At 37.2% G+C, this 25,895-nt stretch overlaps 2 protein-coding genes across 5 annotated transcripts in view; one reads left to right on the top strand and one right to left on the bottom strand.

Annotated features, from left to right (window-relative positions):
- The window catches only part of LOC111326600 (tudor domain-containing protein 7), a 31,273-nt gene extending 12,033 nt beyond the window's left edge, over positions 1 to 19,240 (bottom strand). For 2 of the 4 annotated variants that reach the window (XM_088748670.1, XM_088748671.1), the window contains exons 1-16: positions 18,379 to 19,240; positions 16,946 to 16,993; positions 15,826 to 15,957; positions 13,972 to 14,000; positions 13,263 to 13,396; positions 12,844 to 12,883; positions 11,349 to 11,397; positions 10,663 to 10,720; positions 9,867 to 9,984; positions 7,728 to 7,997; positions 6,278 to 6,377; positions 5,523 to 5,775; positions 3,837 to 3,937; positions 2,165 to 2,265; positions 1,770 to 1,830; positions 592 to 794 (exon numbers count right to left, since the gene is read on the bottom strand). In XM_088748670.1, the coding sequence (XP_088604796.1) occupies positions 592 to 794; positions 1,770 to 1,830; positions 2,165 to 2,265; positions 3,837 to 3,937; positions 5,523 to 5,775; positions 6,278 to 6,377; positions 7,728 to 7,997; positions 9,867 to 9,984; positions 10,663 to 10,720; positions 11,349 to 11,397; positions 12,844 to 12,883; positions 13,263 to 13,396; positions 13,972 to 14,000; positions 15,826 to 15,957; positions 16,946 to 16,993; positions 18,379 to 19,108 (2,427 nt within the window). In that variant the 5' untranslated portion in view covers positions 19,109 to 19,240. Of the gene's footprint in view, positions 1 to 591; positions 795 to 1,769; positions 1,831 to 2,164; positions 2,266 to 3,836; positions 3,938 to 5,522; positions 5,776 to 6,277; positions 6,378 to 7,727; positions 7,998 to 9,866; positions 9,985 to 10,662; positions 10,721 to 11,348; positions 11,398 to 12,843; positions 12,884 to 13,262; positions 13,397 to 13,971; positions 14,001 to 15,825; positions 15,958 to 16,945; positions 16,994 to 17,628; positions 17,768 to 18,378 lie in introns of all 4 variants that reach the window. The other 2 variants (XM_088748673.1, XM_088748672.1) reach the window with 2 other exon arrangements.
- Positions 19,241 to 19,468: 228 nt separating this feature from the next.
- On the top strand, positions 19,469 to 24,399 carry LOC111326572 (small ribosomal subunit protein eS8). The gene is made up of 7 exons (XM_022930583.2): positions 19,469 to 19,566; positions 20,693 to 20,799; positions 21,115 to 21,214; positions 22,917 to 23,040; positions 23,406 to 23,457; positions 23,945 to 24,077; positions 24,237 to 24,399. The coding sequence occupies exons 1-7, from the start codon at positions 19,563 to 19,565 to the stop codon at positions 24,344 to 24,346; spliced, it is 630 nt and encodes a 209-aa protein (XP_022786318.2). The 5' UTR covers positions 19,469 to 19,562; the 3' UTR covers positions 24,347 to 24,399.
- Positions 24,400 to 25,895: the final 1,496 nt, after the last annotated feature.

Here is a 25,895-nt window from a genome sequence, read left to right as displayed (position 1 = left end):
CTGGTTTACAAGGAAATGTGTAGCAGCTAGAGGGGAGAATTAACAAATAGATCCCGGGAGCGAAAGGGTTCAGCAAAACCTACAAAATGCAACAAATATAATTATACAACAACAAACATATGAAACATGTGTGAACTGCGGTTATGAGACGTATATGAGAACGATCCTTCGCAGTAAAGCACTATTTGAGCAATAGTGCTTAACCGCAGTTCACACATGTTTCATATGTTTGTTGTTGTTTGATTTATCATCTACGGGTTTATATCGAATTAATTTGATGGCCTGCTCCCAGTTGGCTTGTTAGCTCAATTGGTAGAGCGCTGCACTAGTATCGCAGAGGTCAGTGGTTCGAATCCCGTACAGGCCTGAAATTTTTTTCAGGTCTGATTTCCACTATTGCTCAAATAGTGCTTTACTGCGAAGGATCGTTCTCATATACGAAATATAATTATATTTAAAAAATGGTATCATTTGCTGACCCTAAGATAATTTGCTGTCAAATTCAGCATCCACATTTCTATATTGAGGCACTTTTTCTGATAAATAACTTTTGGTATCGTAAAACCATCAACAGAAGATCGTATCACAAACCTGAAAGGGTAATTCCAAAAATCTGGAAGGAATACTCCATAAGCTTGTTATTGGTATTATTCCTTTGTCCCCATAGTCCATGTACTCTATCAGAACCTTGTCTCCCTTTACTTTTAGAACCTTTACTCTATACCACAGACCATCTGAATGAATTTCCTGTGAATATACTGCACAGATGCTTCCAGGAACAGCTTTAACTGTTTCTAGGTCAAACAAAATGCAACAAGTAACACTGAATAATTACAGTTTTTATATAGTATGGCAAGCCTCTAAACACTTTACAATGTGTAAGAGAGAGAAACAAATCTTTTTTAAATAAACATAAAGTGCTTGAAAATCCCTACTGGCCGGAGGCAGACCAGTTGGCTATTTACAGAGCGCAGCTGAGGGGTTGAACTTTGAGCAACTGAGAACAAATCCAGAGAGTAGCAAGGTGGAGGACTTGAATGCAAGACACTGCATTACAAGTCCAGCACCACCTAGAAGACAGGTAAAACGAGTGAGAGGGGTTATTAGCCCTTTCACTCCAAAGATTTAATTCATAATTCTCCTTACTGTCTGCTTTACAATTCTTAGGATGTTAATTTGGAGAATTTGGTCTTAGATCAACCAATAATCCCCTCATTGATGTTTCTCTGTATCCTCATTACTTGTCCGCTTGATATTGTATTGATAAGGTAAGGAGAAATTCTCTCTTGGTCATCTTCTTTCTCCCAAAAACATTGTCACTTCAAATGTATGGATTGTGGCCACTTGTCTTGTTAGGGCAAGAATTCCACTGATTGTGTGTAACGTTATTAAACATCATCAGGGCCCAACACAAACAAAAGCCCATTAGCCCCAGACTAGTAGAAATTCAGTTTTGGCTAGTGGTTTTCAATTTCCACCAGCCAGTTTGGCTAGTAAACAAACTGAAATTGTTGTAACATCTAAGATGTCACTAGCCCCTTGGCTAGTAAGTTGAAAAGTTAGTGTCAAGCCCTGATTATGCTCCACTGTGATTTATATAATAAAGTGAAACATGCACCCAAAGAGAGATGCATAGATGACATCATCATAAACAAATTTTTGCTTTTTTCTCATGTAAAACAAATAGATTCCATTTTGCCATGGGACTGTGCAGTAAATGGATGACTGGCTTAGCAAAATAAAACCTAAGAAAAAGGAATTTCTCTAACCTTCAGCAGTTGAATCCTCATAGTGGCACAACATACTCTGTTCCAAAGCAAGCAGTTTCTCCTAAATGACACAAATTGTATGACAATACAGATAACATAACATAACATCAACTCATTTATTTCAACACAATGAGTGTTTAAATAGCTTTGCGCTTATGGGGTCGTGCATTTAAACTAGTCCTAAAACTAATATCTATCGCTAACTTACATACAAAATAAAAGTAAGATTACTAATAGTTAATGGTGATAAAAATTTGTACAATATATGTGATTATATAATTTATATCAAGAAATTATACCTCTTATCGTCCAAGTTCAAGTTCTATTTTGTAAGTATGTTTACGGTTAACATTATTATATAAACCCTTGAGGCAGAAGGTTAAAAATACACTCACTGCATATTCTCCCCCTGATAGATTGACACAGATGTTGTCTGTGCTGTGTACATTACACACAAACACATCTATGAATTCCTCATCCGGGATTTGTACTCTCTCTGGAAAACAAACAAATGAACAACTTAAATAAGTGAAAAATTTATACTTTCCACTTAAAGTGCCACCAAGACGAAAATTTTTGTCTCTGGTTTCGACATTTTTTAGTGCCAATCAAGTTAATATGGTTAGAATTGTACTATGCGATAGTTTTTAGGTCGATGGAAGCGAAATAAGCCTTGATATAGCTGGCCCAATTTCACAAAAAACCCGTCCGCCATTACTCAGCTCGCAACCGAGAGCCAGCAACTGAACTGAAAAGCGGTTTTACGTATGAATTGGCCTGTGACGTCATATGTGCACTTTCGCATCATGCTTCGTGTGTTGTGAGAGATTCCACAGTGGAAGTTCTAGGCATTTTATAAGATGTATTCTTCCTCTAATTCTTCTTCTAAATGGCATACAAATTTAGCCATATTTTTTAGGTCGAGCTGTGCATATGACGTCACTTACAAAAGGCTCCAACTAGTGCCAACTCTTTTTGCCACACTCGGCCATTTTTGAATTGAGTAATGGCGGGCGACCAAAAACGAAAACAAGGTTGAAATAATCATACTTCCCGTGAGAATTTTGCGATTAAACGTGGCATGGTAAGTGTTTCTTACTCCTAGTTTCCAGAAGTGAAAAGAAAAGGCAATGTGAAATTTTGATCATAGTGGCACTTTCATATGACTTTGTTTAAAACACTTTATCAATTTGAACATGATTCAAAGGAAGTCATCGCACAGGACAACATAATAATAATAATTTAATATTTATATTGCGCAAATTAACATGTGGATATGATCAAATGCGCATCACAACACTTTTCGGGGGACTTTGGCCGGACTGCATCAGAAGTTTACAAACAATCCAAGGAAACTTATTTGAAGATGCCCCCTCCCCCCCAATTCCCAGTAAACAGGCCAGACCACATCACAGCAATCTCGTGAGTGGGTTCTTTAACATCCCCTGCCTAACCAAATTAATTAATTAATAGCTGCAGGAGACGGGACCTATGGTTTATTTGTCCTTATCTGAGAAGACTAGAATGTCTATCCATTTCTTGATATTAAAGAAAGGTAGCGCATTCTCCTCAGTTATTTCAAGACCTTGAGTGTTGGTCCTGCCGGGGCTCGAACCATCGACCTCGACCTCCCACACAACAGTCCAGCACTCTAACCAATTGAGCTAACCGGGAGGCGGTTAGCTCAATTGGTTAGAGCGTACAACGTACACAGATTATCACAGCGTTTGCAATAAGTTAGGGAGTAGATAGATGGGTGCATGGAGTGGGCACTGACAATTATTTTAAGAGTTCCTCTGAGGGTAAGTCTTTTGGTTAAACCAAATCCTAATGACTTTGACAGGGTTCTAGCGCAGATCCAGAAGTTATCGAAACTGAAAATACTGCAGTTATTGTGGTGGCATGCTCCTGCACAAAAAAATCCTGTACAAAATCTCAAGAAATGCATTAATTTTCAAAAATTAACTGCTTGACAACAATGTAATTATTGCATCAACAGAATTGCTTCCTTAACAACAACAAACAACAAACAACAAACTTCTTCATAGATAACATTCTGATACAAACCAGGAATTTTTTGTGACTCTTCATCTTTTGACAAGAGTCTGTGTCTCAGAAAAGGCCTTACAGCAATTGGCTTCCTTTCCTCAGAATCTCCACCTTCTCTTCTACCGATGGAAAAAGAATCATTTTCATTAGAACTACAGGCATATAATAGGTAAAGAAAGTCTTTTTTTTTTTATGGGCCCAAGTGGCCCATCAGTCTAGTGCTTAACTCCAGCCTCCATAGCATGAAGCAACTAAGAGCGTTTCTACTCCCTCCTGGACGGGATGCTAGTCCATCGCAAGGTTACCTTCCAGCATTAAATTTGTCAGTACCCACCTGGGTGAAGAGGAGCATTGTGATAGTAAAATGTCTTGCCCAAGAACCCAACACCAGCGCTTGAACCACGACCACTTGGTCGAGAGTCCAGCGCACTAACCATGAGACCACCGTGTCTCGTACTAGTACTATGGTATCAGCAATAATCATGGATTAGAAAAGTGCATTTGAGAGTAAATGGTTAATTAAAACCTTTTTCATGCTAATAAAACTTGGATAACCTTTTATACCCTCAGCGCATCAGGATTGCCTACACTACCTAAAAGAAGAGAAGAAATATCCTCGATACTCTTCGTCAAGATCTCTTCAAATGAGGGCACAAATTACATTCACTTTTGCCAGAAGTTAATAATTATATCTACTTAGGAACCAAAGGCCATATAAATTACCAAGATGTAGGACTGAACATTGCAAGAACAGTTTTATTCTGGGTCACGTTTTTAATTACTAGAGATTTAATTACTTGCACTCATATTTTTAATTATAATTATATTATATCATGGGTCCTTACAGTTTTCTTATTGTATTTATATATATATACATATATATATAAGAGAAAAATCGAGTTTCCAGATGGGATTTGAACCCACGACCCTCCGTGATCTAGTCGGATGCTCTAACCACTGAGCTACAGGAGACTCTATGGCGAGCAAGGGTCAGTTAGTGGGTATTAACTGGAACCGCATCACGCGGCTACACAGCCAAACATCAGCTAGCGCATAGAAGCTCACTATCAGCACCACGCTGTCACATTAAAGCATCACATGCATTAAAGCATCACATGCAGCCAACCAGCCCCCAAAGTGAGCATGTAAAGATGAAATAAACAATTTTTAATATAAGAGAAAAATTGTTTATTTCATCTTTACATGCTCACTTTGGGGGCTGGTTGGCTGCATGTGATGCTTTAATGCATGTGATGCTTTAATGTGACAGCGTGATGCTGTTAGTGAGCTTCTATGCACCAGCTGATGTTTGGCTGTGTAGCCGCGTGATGCCGTTCTGGTTAATACCCACTAATTGACCCTTGCTCACCAGAGTCTCCTGTAGCTCAGTGATTACAGAATCCGACTAGATCACCGAGGGTCGTGGGTTCAAATCCCATCTGGAAACTCGATTTTTCTCTTATATTGAAAATTGTTTATTTCATCTTTACATATATATAATACAAATAAATATATATATATATATTTACATATATTAGTGATTGTAAGCTACATGTAATTAAGCCTATGGCTGCTATGTTTTTAGTCAATAAACTATCTATCTAATCTATCTATCTATCTACCTATCTAGCTAGCTAGCTGTCTACAGAATGGATCATCTGGCTTATCAGCTGACTACACATTCAAACTAGACCAATAACAAACCTGATACTGTCTGAGGTAGATACTGCACTGCTTTGACCTGACGAAGAAGCTGATGATGTTTTTGTGGTAACTGACACAAATGAATCTGTTGAAGAAGATGGAGTTACTGATGAGGTAGACAATGAGCTTCTGGTTGATGATGAGGTTGATGAACTGTCTGTATCTCTTTGCAACATTGAATAACCTTCTTTTTCTAAGGTTGCAGCAACATTGTTCCCTTCTGAGTCCACAAGTTCAACATACAAATGGTGGCCTGACAAGAGAAAGAAATCAAAACAACTTCTGTCAGTATAAGGGATGGATCTCACTTGCTAAGAAATTCAAAACCTGCAAATTCTGTTTTCAATATCTTAAATCTTTGCTTTGTTCAAACGGAGATCTCCAGTGAAGAATATCAAGTATTCTCCGGCCAGATGCCAACTATGCAGGAGAATGAAATCTGCCAGCAAAGCTAACAAAGGCAGCACATGTCCAATCTGCAGCTATTATGATTAACATGACAAGAAGGGGGAAAAATTGGGCAACAAATTTTCAGAGAAAGTTTTCAAATGGCAACCAATGTAAGGCCGTCAAAGAGCAAGCTGTATTGTTCTCTTTGGTAATTGTTGTGATTTCATGCCAACAACAAATTTTTTCATTCAAAGTAATTTACAAGAAGACGTGTCGCAGCTAGAGGGGAAAATAAACAATCAGATCTTGGGAGTTGATGCTTTTAAAATTCTTATAAGCATTTCTAGGAGGAAAAATAAATCTACCATCAATACCATCTGCTCTGACAACTGTCATGTGCAAAACTTCAGCAACAGAACAAAGCTCTTCAAATCTCTTTACTGAGGCTGTGCTCCACTTTTTTTCCTGTAAAGAAAAAACAATCTTTACCCTGTAATCTTCACAATAAAGAACAGGGCTTGACACTAACTTTTCGACTGACTAGCCAAGAGGCTAGTGACAATTTAGATGTTACCACAATTTCAGTTTGTTTCTTACCCAAACTGGCTTGAGGAAATCAAAAACTACTAGCCAAAACTGAATTTCTACTAGTCTATCGCTAGTTGGCTACCATTGGTGTCAAGCCCTGAAGAAGTCTCCATTGTGGTTCATTTTTTTCCTAGTTTAAAATAATAATAATTATTATTATCAATGGCATTTATATAGCACCATATACACTAATTGCCCTATGGCGCTTCACAATTCTGCAGTAAATTATAAATAATATTTCTTAAAGAGAAAAGTCTTTAATTTACATTTAAAAAGAGTGATAGATCCGCTATTCCTTATGTCAAGGGGTAGGGCATTCCAGAGCTTTGGTGCTGCAACTGAAAATGACCTGTCCCCATAGGTCTTTTGATTGGATCTAGGAATCGTCAGAAGACCCTGATCAACCGACCTTAAATTATGACTAGGTTTATCATTTTTCAAAAGACTGTTAATAAATGCAGGAGCTAAATTATTAAGTGATTTATAAACTAATAATAAAATTTTAAAAATGATATGACTTTCCACTGGCAGCCAGTGCAGTTCCCTGACGATTGGAGTAGCACGTGCATACCTCAGCTTGCACGAAATGAGGCGGGCAGCACAATTTTAAACTGTTTGCAGTCGCTGAATCAGATAATTAGGAAGGCCGTACAAAAGTGTGTTGCCGTTGTCCAATCTGCAGGTGATGAAAGCATGCACAAGAGCTGCTGTGGAATCTTCGCACAGATATTTTTTGGATTTTAGCAATTCGTCTAATGTGGTAATAACAAGACTTAGAAATAGAGTTAACATGTTCCTCTAGAGATAAACTATCATCAACTATAAAACCCAAATTTCAAACCAATTTGATTCATATTTTCTTGTCATCATTATTATAATCTGAAAAAGGAAATTCAATGTATAGGAACCAACCTTATACACTGCACATAAACAAGTTTTTTTTTTTTAAGACCAAACATTTTTAATGCATTTTTCATCACTGCCAAATAGCTTGAATGCAAAATTTTCACCCTTTCACTCCCAATTTCTCATTTAATTCTCTTCACCATCTGCTACTCAATTCTTATGAAGTGAGTTTGGAGAATTTGGTGTTGGATCAACTAAATCCTGTGACCGATCTTTCTCTATATTCTCATCACATGTCTCCTTGATATTGTATTGATAACATAAGGAGAACTTCTGTCTTGGTCACTTGTGGAAGTTAAAAGGTGTAAATTCCTTTCTTACCCCACCCGTTGGGATAGCTCCATCCAGTGCACATAACACAGCCATCATTGGAAGTTCTGCGTGTTCTTTCCTTAGCATGCAGAGTCTTGATACTGGTATTATTTCACTGTTACCAAAGTCTACATAAATAACATGAGCCTGTGGGCTATCTCCTTGAGTTGGAGTTTCTGTAATTCTTGCTCGATACCATGCTTCATCTTCCGTGAATTGAGCACAGCAAAACATTCCTTGTTTAAGTGTAGGTAAGGGATCCTTTTTGTTGGATGGATTCTGAGAAAAGGCAGTAAAAAAACCATGATAGCCTTGTATATGATCATCTAATGAAGGGCTAACACTCAAAATGTTGCCTTTAGATTATCAACTCAATTGTAAAACCAAATTATTTTATAATACCCTCACTGACACAGCACCACAGTTACTTCATAAACCTCATTACATTCACTGGTCTTGAATATAGTAATAATAATAATAATGTTTATTTCTTATATTGCGCAGTCTAACATGCAATAAAAGATATGATCGAATGCGCATTACAACTTTAAAAATCTTACAGCAATGAGGCTAATCCTAATAATGATCATAGTAATAATAATAATTTACAATTTTTCGGAAAAACAATAAAGGTAAAATATGAATCAATAAAAGAACTAGTAGAAAGCTAAATTAAAAAGATGTGTCTTTAGTAACTTTGAAAGTATCCAACGATTGACACTGTCTAATTTCCAGAGGTAGTCGGTTCCATACTTTGGGCGCAGCATGTTTGAACGCTGCGCAGCATGTTCGAACGCTGTGCAGCATGTTCGAAGTAGTTACCGCTACTTCCTTTTTAATCTCGTTTACAACCAAAACATTGTTCTTGACACGATTAGCAGTAATATCAATTGTTTGGTACAGTGAACATTGATTGCTTTAAATCTTTGTGCACTTCCATCAATGTGATATTTTGTCTGTAGAGAGGAATAAGTTATGGCTACAGGACTGAGAAGAGTCCACTTTGGTCTGTAATCAAATGCATTATCTTTAAAATTGGATCTGGTTACACAAGTGTGATTACAGACCTAATATCATAGGTGACAAATCACTCCTTAATTTTGGCACGGAATTTCAGCGTTGGTTTTTAATTTCACATGTGAAATTAAAAAATTGCCATGGTAACATCTCTTCTACCTCAATCAGAGCGCCAAGATGGCACTGAAATTTAAGACGGCAACCCTTGAGGAAGTTACGAAATTAAAAGAAGCGGCCAAAAATTATTAACAGGCACGAAGAATTCAAAAGGTGTTTTTTGTGAAGAAACTCAGAAAATTACAAACTTTAACAATAATGTATGCTTTAAACGAAAACTATATTCTTCTTCATGTTCTCGGTTTTGGATAGAATAAACCACTAAAAACAATTACGGTTGTGAAAGTAATTTGTCACCCACAATAGTAAAAGGTAATCAAATGGTTTTCTCGTGAAATTAGGAAATAATTTCACTTGTGTTTTGTCAAAATTCTGATAATTTCCCTCGCCTGAAGGCTCAGGAAATTATCAGAATTTTGACAAAACGCTCGTGAAATTATTTCCTAATTTCACTTGTCACCATTTGATTACACATACATATTGGATGACACCAAGTCCTGTTAACAATAATCAAAACTATGACAAAATTTGAAAACAAAGTAGCCAGGGATCATATGTTTTCATTAAAAAACAATTATAGCTAACTTGGTGAAATTCATGAAAAGAGGGTGTGTACATGTTGTATTAACTATCCACTTTTACACTTTCCTTCTAATGCTCATATAGGGTTGATTATAGTTTTGAAAAACTTCATAATCTACAATAAGTGACAAAATCATTGACACATTGATCTTAGAACTCAACCCCCTATTTAACCTCAATTTTATCTCTTTTGCCCTTGTTAAGTTCACCTATTTGCCCCTATTCCCCCAAAAAGAATGTTGTACTGTGATTTCATGAACTTTTAGCCAATGTTAAGGGGGGAGGAGGGCTGTTAATGATTTATAATGTGGTAGTGAAAAGATTGCTATTCTTCACATAAACAGAACTCTTCCAACGTTTGTCAATTATGTATCTGTAAAGTTTAAAAGCTGACAAGCAAAAGAGTTTTATAATTAATGACAATTTATTTACCTGGAAAAATTCGTTTAACTTGGTGCTCAGAGCATCGAGTGAATCCCACATGTGCTTATAATGAATAGTAAAATGTGCAGGACTCTCCACATGGGAAATGGAAACCTCTATTGAAGTTCTGAAGCAAAATGAACTAACATTAAAAATACTGCGTACTTAATGACTGAGTTGGAGGAATGGACAGGAAAATATTGGGCTCAACGTCACTTGTACACAAGAGAAGGATGTGCCCTGGACAACTACACCAGCAAACATATTCTTTAGTAAAAACTAGTTTTCTTTGGGTCAGAAAAAGAAACTCATAATCAACTGTAAGGCATGACTCATTTTTCTCATTTGTTTTATCAATCATTCTATTAAGTTGAGCTTTTAATAGGTGATGTTCTTGAGAGTGCAAAAGAGCCCTTTGAGTGTGAAAAGGCTGAGAGTTTCTAAAGAAACTGTTTGGGGCTGCGTCGGTGGGGGTAACGAAATAATTTGAATATATCAACAAAGTTGAAATGGTAAATTAGCCACCGTTACAATTATAAAAGCTGACGTTTCGAGCATTAGCCCTTCGTCGGAGCGAAAGGGCTAACGACGAAAGGGCTAACGCTCGAAAAGTCAGCTTTTATAATCATAACAGTGGCAAATTTACCATTTCAACTTTGTTGATATATTTAAATTATTTTCTTTGAGTGTGAGGCTGGGTAACTGTTTTTTCTTTTAATTAAATAACTAATATTGTACTGATTTCCAAGTTCACCTAGTTTTGCAGCTTGTTTTTTTCTCTTTTTCTTAACTGAATCAAACTCACCCCTTGTCTGGAAGGTCTTGTGGTCTCAGTGTATAAATTTCAATCTGTTGCGGTGAACCTTCACAAAAATTAATTTCATAAAAATTGTATTTCAATTTGGATCAAAGAACAAAAGAAATTTAGCACAAACGAGAGATCCAAACTATCTACTAGGGCATGTTACAAGGCTGTGCTCTAAGAAAAATTGAAGAAATCCCAGTGCTCTGAAACTGTGAAATCCAGGGTGTCCAGCATATGTTTTTATGGAAAAACTAACATGCTTGAGTTGCCCAAGAGCAAAAGTAAGGTGCCATGGGCCAGTGGGTGCTGTTAGACCACAGCCCTGTTTTAGATAAGTCAATGTCAAATTCTTAGAACCTAAATTATCAAACATATATGGCTCAAAGTAAGGAGAATTATTATCCAGATCTTGAGAACAAAAAGATCAAAGGCATGGGTAAGAAGAGGAAACCCATGAATTTTAGTAAATCTAAAATCCTTTATAACCAAAGACTGACTGCAATCTACTTTCTCGTTCCAGCTTAACTGCTAAATCAGACATTAAAGGTAACAAGAATAACAAAAATGGTCACAAACTTAAATAAGCTCTTGATTGTTATACAAATTCTCCCTGACAGTACCTTAAGAAATATATAAGAAACAGTAAGGAGAATGGTGCAAAGTGTTAAGTGTTGCTGATAACTTACCTCCATTGGCTTGATGCGGCTGTGTGTGACTCACACTTGGTTTTTCCTCCTGCCAAAAAGGAACGAGGCATACATTAGCCTAGCAGGGGAATAATTATAATCCATAATATTCTTTGGAATAAAAGGTGTAGTCCCTAATTTCACACTTTATTTCTTAGCTCAGAATCGAGATCAATTTTATGATTCGAATGTATGAGCCTTTGGAATCCGCAACAAAGCGAACTGAAAAACTTCAGCAACCAACATGTCCGACTCAAAACAAAAACGTTCCACATGTTTTCTCCTCGCTCGCTATGCATTATGGGAGGCACAGGCCTCCCAACACTAAAAAACAAGAAATTCCTTTTTTTTGTAAATGTTCAACGTACGATCATGCATCATACGTTCAACAAAAAGGTAACAACAAAAGGTTCAACATTATCATGGGATTCATGACAAAAAACATACTATCACTGATTCAGACAAACTTCTGGCTTCCAATCTGACAACAAGTATGACTTGTTTTCAAAGTTCATTGGAAACTTTAATCCAGAATTCAACATCAGTTACTCAATATTTAACAATAACTTGCCAAAATCAAAGTAAAATAATTATTATTGTTGAACAACTGAACAGTGTTCATTGAGCATAGGGGGAATAATTGTTTTGGTATAATTGTTTGCTACAGACAGGTGTTTTCCAATTCTGTTACAAATTCTGTAAACCAAGAAAGCATTGCGCATGTTTTGCTACTGTAACAATTATGGTGATATCTGGTATCAAGATGAGTAAGGAGTTTTGGCAGGTTTATTCAATTGAAGCAGTAAAAAATTTGCTTCTTTCTTCTGAAACTGTTCTACCAAATTTACTTGGAATGCATTTAGCACTTTCTTGGAAACATTGACAAGATGCAAGGCAGCCACTTTTAAATTTGGGCCCCTGTTCTAATCCCATTGTGCTAGGTGATTACAGGAAAGACATGATGTAATTCTTGGCCAATCAGAGCGCACTGATATCTATAATCCCCCAAGAAATTATACTAAGCATTGTCTTTTACTAGGCAGGAAGTCCGCATGAAGAAAAAAACTGTGCCTGAGGTGTAACAGATCAAGAGCACTGTTTTACCCATATGGATTGATCTAGACCGGTAAACAACTTCTTCAATTTATTCTGAGAATAAATTGAAGAAGTTGTTTACCGGTCTAGATCAATCCATATGGGTAAAACCATGCTCTTGGTCTGTTACACCTCAGGCACAGTTTTTTTCTTCATGCAGACTGCTGGTTCACTTCTTCTGCTTTGTGGCGAATAATGTAGAAAAAATCCCAGAGTGTGGTCCACATTGTAAAAAATTGGAACAGTTATGAATGTACAATCAGCCAATCAGATTTGACAATTTAAGAATCTGGCCAAAATTCGGAATTTGCTGAAATTTCTGCAAGTTCACTTGGTCCAAAAACTGAGAAAGTAGGTCACACCAACATTAATTGAAAGCAGTTAAATGTAATAAACTCACCGGTTTTAGAGGATAAACAATAACATTGTCTCCTGGAAACCTGACAATAAATTGAAAAAATTGCACAAGTTCTTACACAGAAATAATTCACAAAAGAACATGCAGCAGACTTACATTTCTTCCCAAAACTAAGATCAAATAATTCTTGGAGCAATTGACACTTTAACTCTAACGATCTAAGTGTTACTTCTCCATTCTGGCCCATATACATTGCCCTGTGAATTGGTTGCCAGAATTTGGTGTTGAATTAAGATAACTTCTATCCGATAACTTTGAGTATTCTAATCACTTCCCTCTGGCTCGTTATTTCTAACCTTTTGCGTTCTCCCAACAAGACCATGTGGGTTATCATGATGGAAAATGCTTGTCTATTGGTTAACCAGTCATCAAATGTGTAAAGAATGCAAGAAGGTACTTACACTTCCCATCTTGCAATGTGAGGAAGATGTTTCAATCTTTGTAATTTTTCACTGGAAAGTTCTTCGTTATATAATTTCTTGTATTTTTGTGAAATTCTCCTCAGCCACATTCCCTTTGGATATTGCTCCAGCATCTGCAGTACGAGACAAAATGCATTGTTAGCAAAGGGTGGGGCATCTCTCTCCTTAACACCCAAGATCTGATTTTTAATTCTCCCCACTAGCTGCTACACATTAATTTTCCTTGTACATTAGTTACAAGAATTTGGTGCTAGATCAACTAGAGATCAACTTCTGCTTGATAAGTTTGAGTATTCTCATTACCTGTTGGTTAGATAATGTATAGGTATGATATAGAGAAGTTCAATGCTAATCTTTTCTGAGAGTGAAAGAGTTAAGCCTGTGAAAGCCAAAGGACCACATCTATTAACTTTTGAGAAATTACATGTAGGGATTTTGTGAATTAGCATGGAAGAATCAGGGAAGCTATCATGGTTTTCACAGAAAGTGGGAGAGTTAATTTTCAGGAAATGCAACAAATGTTCTTTTTTAGTTTTAGGATCAAGGGAGTATCTGGTAGAATTTCTAGAAACACGAGCAGATGGACAAATTTCGGGTAACTTGCTCCATTCTTTGTGAGGAACAGGGGTAAATCCCTTTTACAGCATTTCTATTTAGGATCACCATACATATTCAAGATGCCACTAACCTTCTTAATTCTGGAATAAATTTCCACGTCTGACAAGAGAAAATGATGCAAATATGCTTAAGTGTCTTATATACATTCAAATTTATGTACCGTTTAAATTCCTCAATCTTCTTAAGCTCAATGATCCTATTGAATTACAGATTCTCTCTTTTGTTTATCAGTGGTCACATAGACTGTTACTCCCTTGTTTCGGTAAATATTTCAAATTTATATCTTCTGTTCATTCCTATTCAATGAGGCAATCAAGTAACAGAAATCTTTATGTAGCCACAGTTAATACTACTCATTCTAATATGGCTTTGTCTCACAAGGACTGGGAACTACCAAATTCACAAATTTGATAGGCTGAAATCAATATTGAAAAGGGTCTAGATTTTCCCATCTAGACTGGCATCTAGACCGGTCTAGAAAAAAAAGGTACAGCATATAAAAGGTAGAGCAAATTAGCATATAAGACACAGCCGTATAATAAACATCTTATTAACCGAGCTAGGTCGGTCTGTATGGGAGAATCTTTACCTCGGTCGCTGGTACAGACCTCACTGTGTTCAGTCTCTACTGGCGACCTCCGTCAAGATTCTCCCATTCAGACCTCCCACTCAGTTACTAAGAACTAAATATGGCTTACGGTCCCTAAAATTCACTGGCCCTTGCCTTTGGAATTCCTTACCTACAAGTATTACTAATTCAAATTCTCTTAGAATATTTTGTAAAACCCTGAAGAACTCTATACTTAATTGTTACTCTTTTTAATTACCTACCTTAGTGCATAAGTAATACTGTCAATGTAAAATCTGAGCTTATCTATAAGACAATTAACTCTCTGAGGTCAGATGGACACCCTTAAAAAAATCACCAAGTGTCCATCTAAATTTAAATCAAGTCTAAACAATAAGGAATAAAGGAGATAAGTTTCAATAGAAACTGTAATGCTGTGTCAGTAGGGGTAACAAGGTAATTTGTTTTTATCAACTAAGTTGAAATTCAGTAAATGGTTTGAACCCAGGGGTAACATGTGAAGGTGTATTCTGATCGTCCGGGTGAGTGTAGTCCTAAGAAGGACTGTTGTCGGTGGTAGTGACTGATGTTTCGACGACCTGTGCGGAAGACATCACTTGACTCTGATGATGACTTCCGCACAGGTTGTCGAAACGTCAGTCACTACCACCAACAACAGTCCTTCTCAGGACTACACTCACCCGGACGATCAGACTACACCTTCATAAGTTGAAATTGTAAATTGGCCACCATAAAGAGTCGAAAAGCTGACCTTTCAAGCATTAGCCTTTCGTCAGAGTGAATGACAAAGGGCTAACGCTCAAAACGTCAGCTTTTTAACTCTTTAAGGTGGCCAATTTACAATTTCAACTTTGTAGTTAAAACTATACAATAAGGACCTTAAGATGCTTGAACAGCAAACCAGGAAGAGGATAAAAGAGGGAGAAGGGCTTATGCTCTGGACTGAGAGAATTAACATTTATTATCAATCTATTTATTTATTTATTTATAAAAAATATTTAAAGAGAGAGCCCCAGCTCGCCATAGTGGTTTTCAGCGAGGTCCTCAAATCCCTTCTAATGCCTAAAAGCTACTAGCTTCTAATTTCTCCATACAGTATCATCACCCTTGCAAAAAAAAAAAAAAAAAAAAAAAAAGAAATCACCCCTGCATCAAATGAGGTCATAAGAATACAGAAAATAATCATCAGTTCAGGAAGATCTTGATTAACATACAAATTCCCCTTGCAAGTACCATGGATAATGCAAAGAGAATGGTGTGAAGATTTATCAACACTTGTATGTTAAGATGTAAAAGATGACGGTGTTTTTCATTATGGCGAAATTTTGATCTTACCATCTTCACTTAAAGAATCAACTCGCTCATTGGAAGAATTTGGGACCTTGACAGTGCGGTCGACAAATTCATTTTGATTGTCATAGTCTGTTTTGAAAGTCACTTCCATTCCGTCCCAATTTGGTCCACTTCCTGCAGAAAAAAATATATAATCCTAACTTAGAAATACAGTTGAGCCTCTCCACAAAGACCACCTTGAGGACAGAACAAAGTGGCTGTTGTGGAGAGGTGGCCCTTGTGGGGAGGTAGGGGTGTAAAGTATTGTTTTTCTCATTGCCATGTTCCCACCAATAACGTAGCTCCATTTTCTGCCTTTAAAAGCACACACAACCCACAATTCCTCTATTCGCTCTGACGAAGGGCTAACACTCGAAACGTCAGCTTTTGTAATCCTTACGGTGGCCAATTTACCATTTAAACTTTGTTGATACATCCAAATTATTTTGTTACCCCCACCAATACAGCCCCAAACAGTTTCTTTCGAAACTATCAGCCTTTATTCTAAAATATTGACAGCCTGATAGGACTGAAAAAAAAGTGTGAAGAGGTGGCCAATGCAGAGAGATGGCTGTTAAATGGAGGTTTGACTGTAATCCATGTTTGTTATACCATCATACATTCAGAAAGCTGCCTGATCTCCCCTAAAAAATTTCTTAAATTATATCAATCTTGTCAATTAGCATCAATTCTAACCAAAAAATGTTTCATGAAAAATGCCCCAATTCTTCACCAAAAGTGAATTTCTTTTTAGCATATCATTAAATTTTCAAGCCGAAGATGATAAGAACTAAGAAACATAATTTATTAACTGTGAGATAGTCTAAAATTAAACAACAAATTTGTATCTTAAACTATGAGAAATGTGTGGCAAACATTTTTGAGAATCGAGATTCAACCCTTGAAAGTGATCAACATCATGTAACTTCTCCATAAAATACCCATACATTATCCAGTAAACAGGTTGTGAGAATATTCAAACTGATCAAGTTAAAGTTCTGTTGATTTAACACCAAATTCTCATAACTAATTTAGAAGCAGAAGTGAAGCTAGAGAAGAGAATCAATGATCAGGTCCTGGGAATTAAATCTTAGGGACAAGTAAGTTAATTTTATAGACATACCTGGACTTTTTGCTTTCTTTTTCCAGCTTTTCTTATGAGGAGGTTTCTCTAAAAACAAAGCATAGTTATAATGAAGCCAATGTGTATGCTGAAATCTGTCGGACGAGTACGAAAGCGCGAAACTCAGAGGTACAGAGAATCATGTGTTTCATTTTACTCACTTTGAATTTGTATTTCGCTCTACACTAATGTGTATTGAGCACTTTCTAATAATTAATAATAATTTAATAATTAATCAATTTATAGTGCACCTTTTAACCTGTAATGATCAAAGGTGCATTACACTTGTAACCCACCCATCCCACCTCAGAGGAGGACATCCATCACATAGTAACAATAATAATAATAACACCTTTATTTAGACACGATAATGTTTAAAGCTGAACAGCTTGTGGGGTCGTGTGTAAATCTAAATAAACTCTAGTCTCGTGCATGGGAAATTAACGTCTCCTACCCCTAACCCTGCAGAAGATGGGGCCTGTGATTTATTTGTCCTTATCCAAGAAGACTAGAATGTCTATCCATTTCCTTCTAGCGGCATTTACGACAATTTTCAACAATTATTTCCATTTATATAGATTGAAACAATACAAAACCTACATATTAAAATTCTAAATTAATCATGGATACTATGGTTTTGCTGTTAGGAAAAAAGGTTAAAGGTTGGGGGCAACTTTCTTTACCATATAAGGAGTGAATTTGCAAAGGTGGTATGGGAGAAAACTTGCAATGGCCCAAAACCTCCATACACCATGCAATCCTTTGAAAAAGCATAAAGAAAGCTGACCAGTGTAGGACCACACAGGTTGATATGAGCCAGTCCTAAAAAGAAAAACACTTTCCAAGAAGAATTCTCATTGTGGACTTAAAATAGGTTTCCTTTTTGGGTGAATTGTCTTGTTCCGACTCAGGAAAATTTTCTGTTGCAGAATGTCTTTATAGTCATTCTGCATGTACCCTTGTTATACGTCCAATTGTGTCCTACAAGTGTATAGGTTAAAAATTTTCAAAACTTAGCAGTCATATGATTAAATACTTATTGACTGAATTTAGTTGCATCAGACAGTAATGTATTTGGCTCTTTGCCATGCTTATGGCCCTAGGTCCATATATCATGACCTCAAGCCAAATGTTTTACTGCGCTGCCCTCCGGCCCTCTTACTCAATAGGTACACAGCACTCAGGGGTAATGATCCTTGCGATTTCAAATTGGCTGTGTTCTTCATGGTTTATAAAATATATTTCCTGATATCTTCCTGTTTTATGTTCCACTCAGAGCAGTTGTGGCATGACTTCCATACAGCCACATACTTCATTATACACATAGCTCTTGGATAAAGACAACAATGACAAAAACAATATGGGACTATGGCTTTGTTTTGGAATAGTATGGGATAATATGTAAATCTTTAACCAGTTACAAACACTTGTACCTTGATGTGAGACCACAGTAACTTGTCTATTAGTAGAGGCCATTCCATTGATCTTATTTCCAGCAGGATGTTGAGGTAACTTTGTCATGAAAACAGGCGGTGAAACTACATGAACTGTTCTAGAGCTGTTTAATGAAGCAGCTACCATATTTGTAGCCTGCTGCTGAACTTGTTGGGCAATTCCTCGTTCTACCACAGTCCTGGTTATAGATTGATTCGAGCCCTGGGAAGCCCCAAGCTTCATCATTCGAGGCGGAACAAACCGAGGTGCTGCACCACCTCGAGAGGGGGTTACTCCTTGAAAGGGAGCTACTCCTCCTCCAAAGAGTGCTGCTTGTGGGGACTTCCCCATCGGAGCCCTGTGTAGAGTTGCTGATCTCCCTACACCTGGTTTGTGCATCGACGCATGGACCGGTCGTCTGGCCTTTGCTTTCGCTTTTCTTTTTGGCTTCCTTTGCTTTGCGATAAGTTTCGCTACATGTTTGTCCGCCTCGCTTGCAACTCCGTGCACCACATACTCTCCATCGACATCCCTTGAGAGAGAAGCAACCTCAGGGATGCTCTTAATGTATTTTTCAAGGCTTGAGAAGCCCATTTCTTTGTAGGGGAGTGAGGAGTAGGTAAAGCTCTTGTATTCCCTGTCCAACAAACGGAGCGCAAGTCCTGTACGACCGACACTCAAGAGGACAGAACGCAACAAGACGTCGGTTTTCCTTTTGAGCTCTTCCATTTTGAAACTGGAAAAGAGCTGCTTTTCAAAATTCGTTCACCATTTGCTACATCAAATGTTGAGATGAGAGGGCTACTCTAGCAAACTCGGTTGTTTCCAGTGAAGAAAGTCAGGGTTCGAGGCAAATATGGCGCCGTCCTGGAAACGTGAGCTACTGGGACTTTATAGTGGACATTTTATACCATCTCTCCCCTACTGGGAAATTCATAACGCGTTGCAATGAGAAAATTGAAGAAATTTCGAGAAAATATTGCCTCCTTCGGACATAATGCGTAAAAATAGAGCTTAAGATAATTCATTAGGAAAAATTTTACAGGATAAAGTTTCTCAAACGTTTGTTATTGGACATCTATTGAAAGTTTCAATTTCTCCTACCCCTCCCTAGATTTAAAATTTTGTAGTACTTCCCAGGCTGCTTTGCACTTATTAGTCCTCTTCTGTCCTGCCGTCCAAGATGGGTGAGTGAAGAAGGAATCGTTGATTTCAATCCAGCCAATCTTGCCTTTAGTGTTGACATCATGTTTTTCTGTCCTAACAAGGGGGTAGAATATACCCTTAAGCGCACTTTTCGGTATAGTCATCGTGGAAACCTATGCTTTGGTCGAAGTTGTGAGACCAATTTCAAACTGTATTGCATCCACCACGATCGACATCTTTATTTTAGAATTCGAAGTAATTCATGAAATAGGGGATAGTTTTAAATCGCTAAGTGCAAATTAAACTGAAGTATTAAGATGATCAGTTCTAAACAGTTTTATCTTTAACCTAGTAGGGTAAATAAAGAAAACTCAGACATGGTATCCCGAGACCAGTCATCGTAGAAGTGTTTTGATCAGGTCTTGAAATTCACGTGTTTTTACACATTGGAATTGTTCTCTGTACTTAAAGACAACTTTGGGAAAGCAAAAAGCCAGATTTTTTGTTGATTTTATGATTTGCTAATTAACAATACTTTGTTCAAAATGTAAAAATATACAGACTAACTGTTTAGTTTCAGCTTAGCAGCAAATCCTGGTTTTCGTGATTAGGCTTTAACTGTCTGTCAGTTATTGTCATTTATAAAATAACTGAGACACTATAAGCAACCTGATTGATGAAAAACCCCAATCTATCACGGTTAAACCCATAGAAAATTGAAATATTTTATGTCAATTTTATAGAAGCATTCGACTGCACCCTCCACCAGTTTACCAGCATTATAACCCAGTTGGATTGTTGTGAGAACACAAGAAAAGTGTGTAATTCACTCACCTTGGGCTCATGATTCACAAATTTTTTTCTCGGGTTCTAACATCCTGCATGGGTTACCAGGCTGGTAAATGGAAAGAAAGTTAGAAAGTGTGCTCTATCAATTGCTTGCATTTTTTTTTATTACAGACCAAATCTGTTGTGGTTAAGATTATTTTTTCTTAAATTGGGACTTGTATGTTTTGTTTTGTTTTGTTTGTTTGTTTGTTTTGTTTATTTTTCAACTGTAGTTTTATTTCTGGTAAGGTATATAGTATGGCCAACTCTAAAAGTTACAGTAAAAAAGTCAATAGAGTTCACTTTCGTTGATAACATGTGACTGGCTCCCAATCATAGGAATTTCCCGTGATTCTTGGCATAAGAGGCGTAGTACTGGTGGCAAGAAAAAGGCAATCCGTAAAAAGAGGAAATATGAACTTGGCCGACCACCAGCCAATACTAAGGTTAGTGCAGAATACTTCTCTGTGTTTTGTCTGTGCATTTTCCCTGTTAACGAAATATTTTCCCACTCAGTCAGTGAGTACATATAATGCCCCACCTCTGCCTTCAATGTGAAAAGAGCGGAATGTTTCTCTTAGCTCTTGTTTTGCAGTAGATGTTGTGAAGCTTGTGGTTTAATTCTTTTTGCTTCTTGACCCTGTAATCATTTTCACCATCTTCATGACCTTACGTGTTTGATGCTGGAGTGATACTGTTGAGAGGGAGAAATTAAATGATCAGGGGTCAAAGAGTCATAACTTGTAATGTGTCTTTTTCAGCTTGGAAGCAAGCGAATCCACAATGTGAGAACTCGTGGAGGAAACCAAAAATTCAGAGCTTTGAGACTGGACACTGGAAACTACTCATGGGGATCAGAAAGTATGCTCTTTCATCCTTTTGCTTGTGTGATCAAAATGTCAATTCTCTTCACATGTCGTACATGTCTATGCGTCATACATTTCCTACATTTTTTTTGTGAGAATTTTGAGCGAGATGAAACAGTAACACTTAAGTGATTATTTTACTTTCCCCTTGTTGCCATTTTCCTTGAAAATGTAACACTGCACCCCAGAGTAATTCCTCACAGTGACTCTTGAAAGTGAAAGTGTTAATGGATTCAGTCTTCCAGGTTCCAAACAACCTTGCTTTTAAAACGTGTGAGTGTGCATGTTATAATTTTGAAAGATGAAAACAAAACAATTATTTTCATATCAAAGGTTTTTCCCCCCTGCCTTTGACTTAAAAAATAGAGGCTTTTGTCTTCTCAGAAATTCACATCAAAGGTGCTCACTTCCTCAAGAGAAAACAGAGACCTTGGGAATGGTGGACATTACCTATTAGGACAATGTTTGATTAAGTGTGGTAAAACCAGAACACACATTATTACAATAGCCAGTCAGAAGAATGGAAAATACTTCTAAGAACCAATCATGGGTGAACAAGTGGAGATTGGTTTTGTTTTTGCTTCTGATTGGTTGAGAGATTGGCACAAATTTTCTGGACCAGTCACAGAGCGAAGTAAAGCAAAACCAAAGGAATCTCGGGTTACTTTCGACAATGTTTGAAAATTGCTTTAACCAGCCCTTCAAGCACTGAGGCCAAAACTTGATACAAGGGCAGTATGATGAAAGATTATGAAGTGGAAGAGTGTTTTACCGTTTTGGTAATCTTGTCACTCTTATGACCATTTGTCATAGTTACCCTGACTGCTCAAAAATGCAGCACTTAAATCCTTTCACTCCCGAGATCTCGTTAGTAATTCTCCTTACTGTCTGCCATACAATTCATATGATGTTACTTTGGAGAATTTGGTGTCTGATCAATTAATCATTTTCTAGTTGATATTTAACAATTATTCCATAAGCACAGGTTGGATATGAGATGATGGATAGCCAACGAGGTGCGTAGCACCGAGTTGGCTATAATCATCTGATTTCCAACAAGCGTAAGTGGAATAAATGTTTAATTAAAAACGCCCCCAAGATATTAGACAATGCAGTAAATGGCTTGAACCCGGGGGTAACATGTGAAGGTGTAGTCTGATCGTCTGGGTGAGTGTAGTCCTGAGAAGGACTGTTATCGGTGGTAGTGACTGATGTTTTGCCAACCTTTGCAGAAGTCATCATCAGACCCTGATGATGACTTCCGCACAGGTTGTCAAAATGTCAATCACTACCACTGACAACAGTCCTTCTCAGGACTACACTCACCCGGACGATCAGACTACGCCTTCACATATTAGACAATCTTACATAATCTTAAATTTTTTTGCTCCCTTTTAATTTTAAGCTGACACATACGCTTAGCATATTTGTAGATTATGGTATATTGGTGCATATACCATAATGGACCATAATGGCTAAGCCAATGAAAAGTCTTAAATTGTATAATCCAATGATCCAGTTTTTAATAATTTTCTTTTATCTCATCACTAGTCCTCTTGATATTGTTTTGCATCGTAAGGAGAAATTCTGTCTTGGTCACTTGTGGGAGTGAAAGGGTTAATCATAAGGAAAGTCGCCTTTTGTAGTATGATCTGTTCGTGCATGGAATTGAAGAATTCTTCTTTCACGATCTACAGGCGTTACTCGCAAAACTCGTCTGATTGATGTTGTTTACAATGCCAGTAACAACGAGTTGGTACGAACCAAGACTCTTGTGAAGAACTGCATTGTCCAAGTAGATTCCACTCCTTTCAGACAGTGGTGAGTTTGAATGTTCTTTTACAATATTTCTATTCTTGAGAGAAGTGAGCTCATACATACATACATACATACATACATACATACATACATACATGGTTTATTTGATAAAGCAGGTTACTAGGTAGGCAAGACTAAAGTCCTGATGTGGACCTGCTCAGTGAAGTTTTGGCAGGAGAAACAGTCTTAGCAGAGTTTCGATAAGTTTTCACTGGAAATTTTAAGATTTTATTTCCAGACACCACTAACTGATGCTAGGTTGCCAATTGGATACTTTGTAAACAAAAAAAAAACTTAAGTTAGGAGGTGTAAAACTGTTTTGTTTTTGTTGTTGTTCTAATGGAAACCATGATTTTCTATTTTTTCAGGTATGAAGCTCATTATGGTGTCCCCCTTGGTCGTAAGAAGACTGCTAAAGCAGTATGTACTTTGTATTACCTATTATTCATTCTTTTTCCTATGTGGACCCTTCACCTATGATGCAAAGGATCCTGACATCAATCACTCAAATGTTTCAAGTCTCCAGCAAAGAAATACCATGTAGCTGACACGGTTGCCTCCCAAGCGAAGTGTTTAACTTACTCACAAATAGGGTCCCTGCATTATTCTTTCTTTTTTTTTTATCTTGCTCTGCTCAAAAAAAATGTCAAACAAAATTAAAGGAGAAAACTCTTCCTATCAACAACTATACAACAAGAGCTAAACATCACAAAAACATGTGCTTAACTGGGTTATAAAAACTTTTTGCTGAGATCCATGTCAAAATTACAAAAATGTCAACTTTGTTCTTACAAGCTTCTTGATGTGCAACAACAATCTTTCAAGATGTGGTGAAGCTATTGTGTGAAGGGCACTGGAAGAGTCTTGATTTCTACCGTGATCCTCAATTAATGGAATTCTATTTTAGGTTGAAATTGAGGAAAGTGATGTGCTGAACAAAAAACGATCACGTCACTGTCAACACAAGATGGAGACACGCAAAACAGCAGCCAAGATTTCACCTCAACTTGAAGAGCAGTTTACTACCGGACGATTGTATGGTAAGTAAATTTTACATTTCAGGAAAAAGTTAGGGAATTTTAAAAAGTAGTGACTGTGGCAACCATGATGACTCTGATAGGTTATGCAACTCTTGGGTTCAGACTATTATTATTTTTAAAGAACTCTAACATTGATTGTTATATTTTTCATTTCCAAAGCTTGTGTGTCCTCCCGACCTGGCCAGAGTGGACGATGTGACGGTTACATCCTTGAGGGCAAAGAACTCGAGTTTTATGTGCGTAAAATCAAGGCAAAGAAGGCGAAGTAGAAAGTCCAGCTCTGAAATTTGTACAAACAAAAATAAAAGTGCATTACATCTGACAGTGCCCAGTACATTTGTCTGATTATTTTGTTCTGAATGATTTGTCTCAAGGGGTTGGTTGGGGTTTCATTAAGGGCCGGGCACTGGGCAAATTGACCAGTCATGAGGACGGTTTTGCCCACCTTGTTTGATCATGTGGAGGAAAGTTTCTCATAAAGAAGTTAAGTTCAAAGAGTTTTGCTTGCCTGTGAAAACTAGTTGCCCTTTTGCTGAAAACATTAATGAAACCCCTGGTTGATGAAACATGATAGAAATGAAGTAAAAATTGGCTGTTCAGACTGCATATGGCTGCTAGTGCTGCATTCAAAATCAGCCACTAATGTCCAAAATCTAAAATAGCCACTAATGTTCAAAATCCAAAATCGACCACCAGTGTCTAAAATCAGCCACCGGTGTTTAAAATCACAAATTGACCACTAGTGTCCAAAATTGCAAAGAAGCCACTTGTGTTTAAAATTGTAAATCAGCCACTAATGTCCAAAACCCAGAATCAGCAACTAGTGTCCTAAATGCAAAATCGGCCACCAGTGTCATGTCACAAGTCTTGTGTCACTCCAAGTTCTACAACAAGGAAAAAGTACAATCTTGATTTTATTTTCAATGCCATGGCAACAAAAACTAGGCCAAGAAAAATTGGTTTTTAAGTCACCCTGATATCCCTTCCCAAATCCTAGATTAATCCTTCAAATGCCAACATGAGTAACTGGTTTGCCTCCGGCCGGTTGGGGTTCTTAATCATGTTCTTAATGATATGTTCAATTTAGACCATTTGTTTCATGTGTTTGCGAGGACCACAATGGAAACTACTGGTTCACCAGTAATTGTGTAATCCTATAAAAAGACTTTTTTTTTTTCATGTTCTTATGAGGTTCTCTATTCATTTCCATTGCATTGATAAGAAATTGTCTAACAATCCAGAGCTTCTTTTTGTTTAGAAACCATTACTTTACTCTCTGCCTTACTGTTTGATTCAGAAGTGGTACTGTAGGGGAAATTAGATATAAGTGACTCCTGTCGATTGAAGGGTTTTGACAAAAATGCAAACACCTGGGACCTGTCATGATCAAATATTGTGTTGGGTTACTTATCCTGTTACAACCTAACATCAGTAAGCAAATTCTCCTTACTGTTCTCTATACATTTCTGGTAATGCTTACAAAGAGAATTTGTCTAATGATTAAGAGCCTCTTGGCAATCATCTTTTCTTATGATCATAATAGATGATTCAGGGGTATTACTGCAGGAAGAAACTCAATGCTGGACACTTGGAGGGTTTGGATGGTTGGGATGAGAAAAAGAGACCACTGATTTGTTCAATCAGTAAATATAGACCACTTTCATAAATGGCTGCCGGATTAATATTCTTTTGTTTAAATTTAAGTTAGCCCTTCTGGCCTCGCTTGAGATAATGTATTCTTTTGAATTTTGCACTGGAGAACGAGGCCAGAAGGGCTAATTTAAATTTAAACAAAAGAATATTAATCCGGCAGCCATT

Source organism: Stylophora pistillata, chromosome 2 (genome assembly GCF_964205215.1).
Source record: "Stylophora pistillata chromosome 2, jaStyPist1.2, whole genome shotgun sequence".
Classification (NCBI taxonomy): Eukaryota; Metazoa; Cnidaria; class Anthozoa; order Scleractinia; family Pocilloporidae; genus Stylophora; species Stylophora pistillata.
This window is presented reverse-complemented; position numbering and strand designations above follow the sequence as displayed.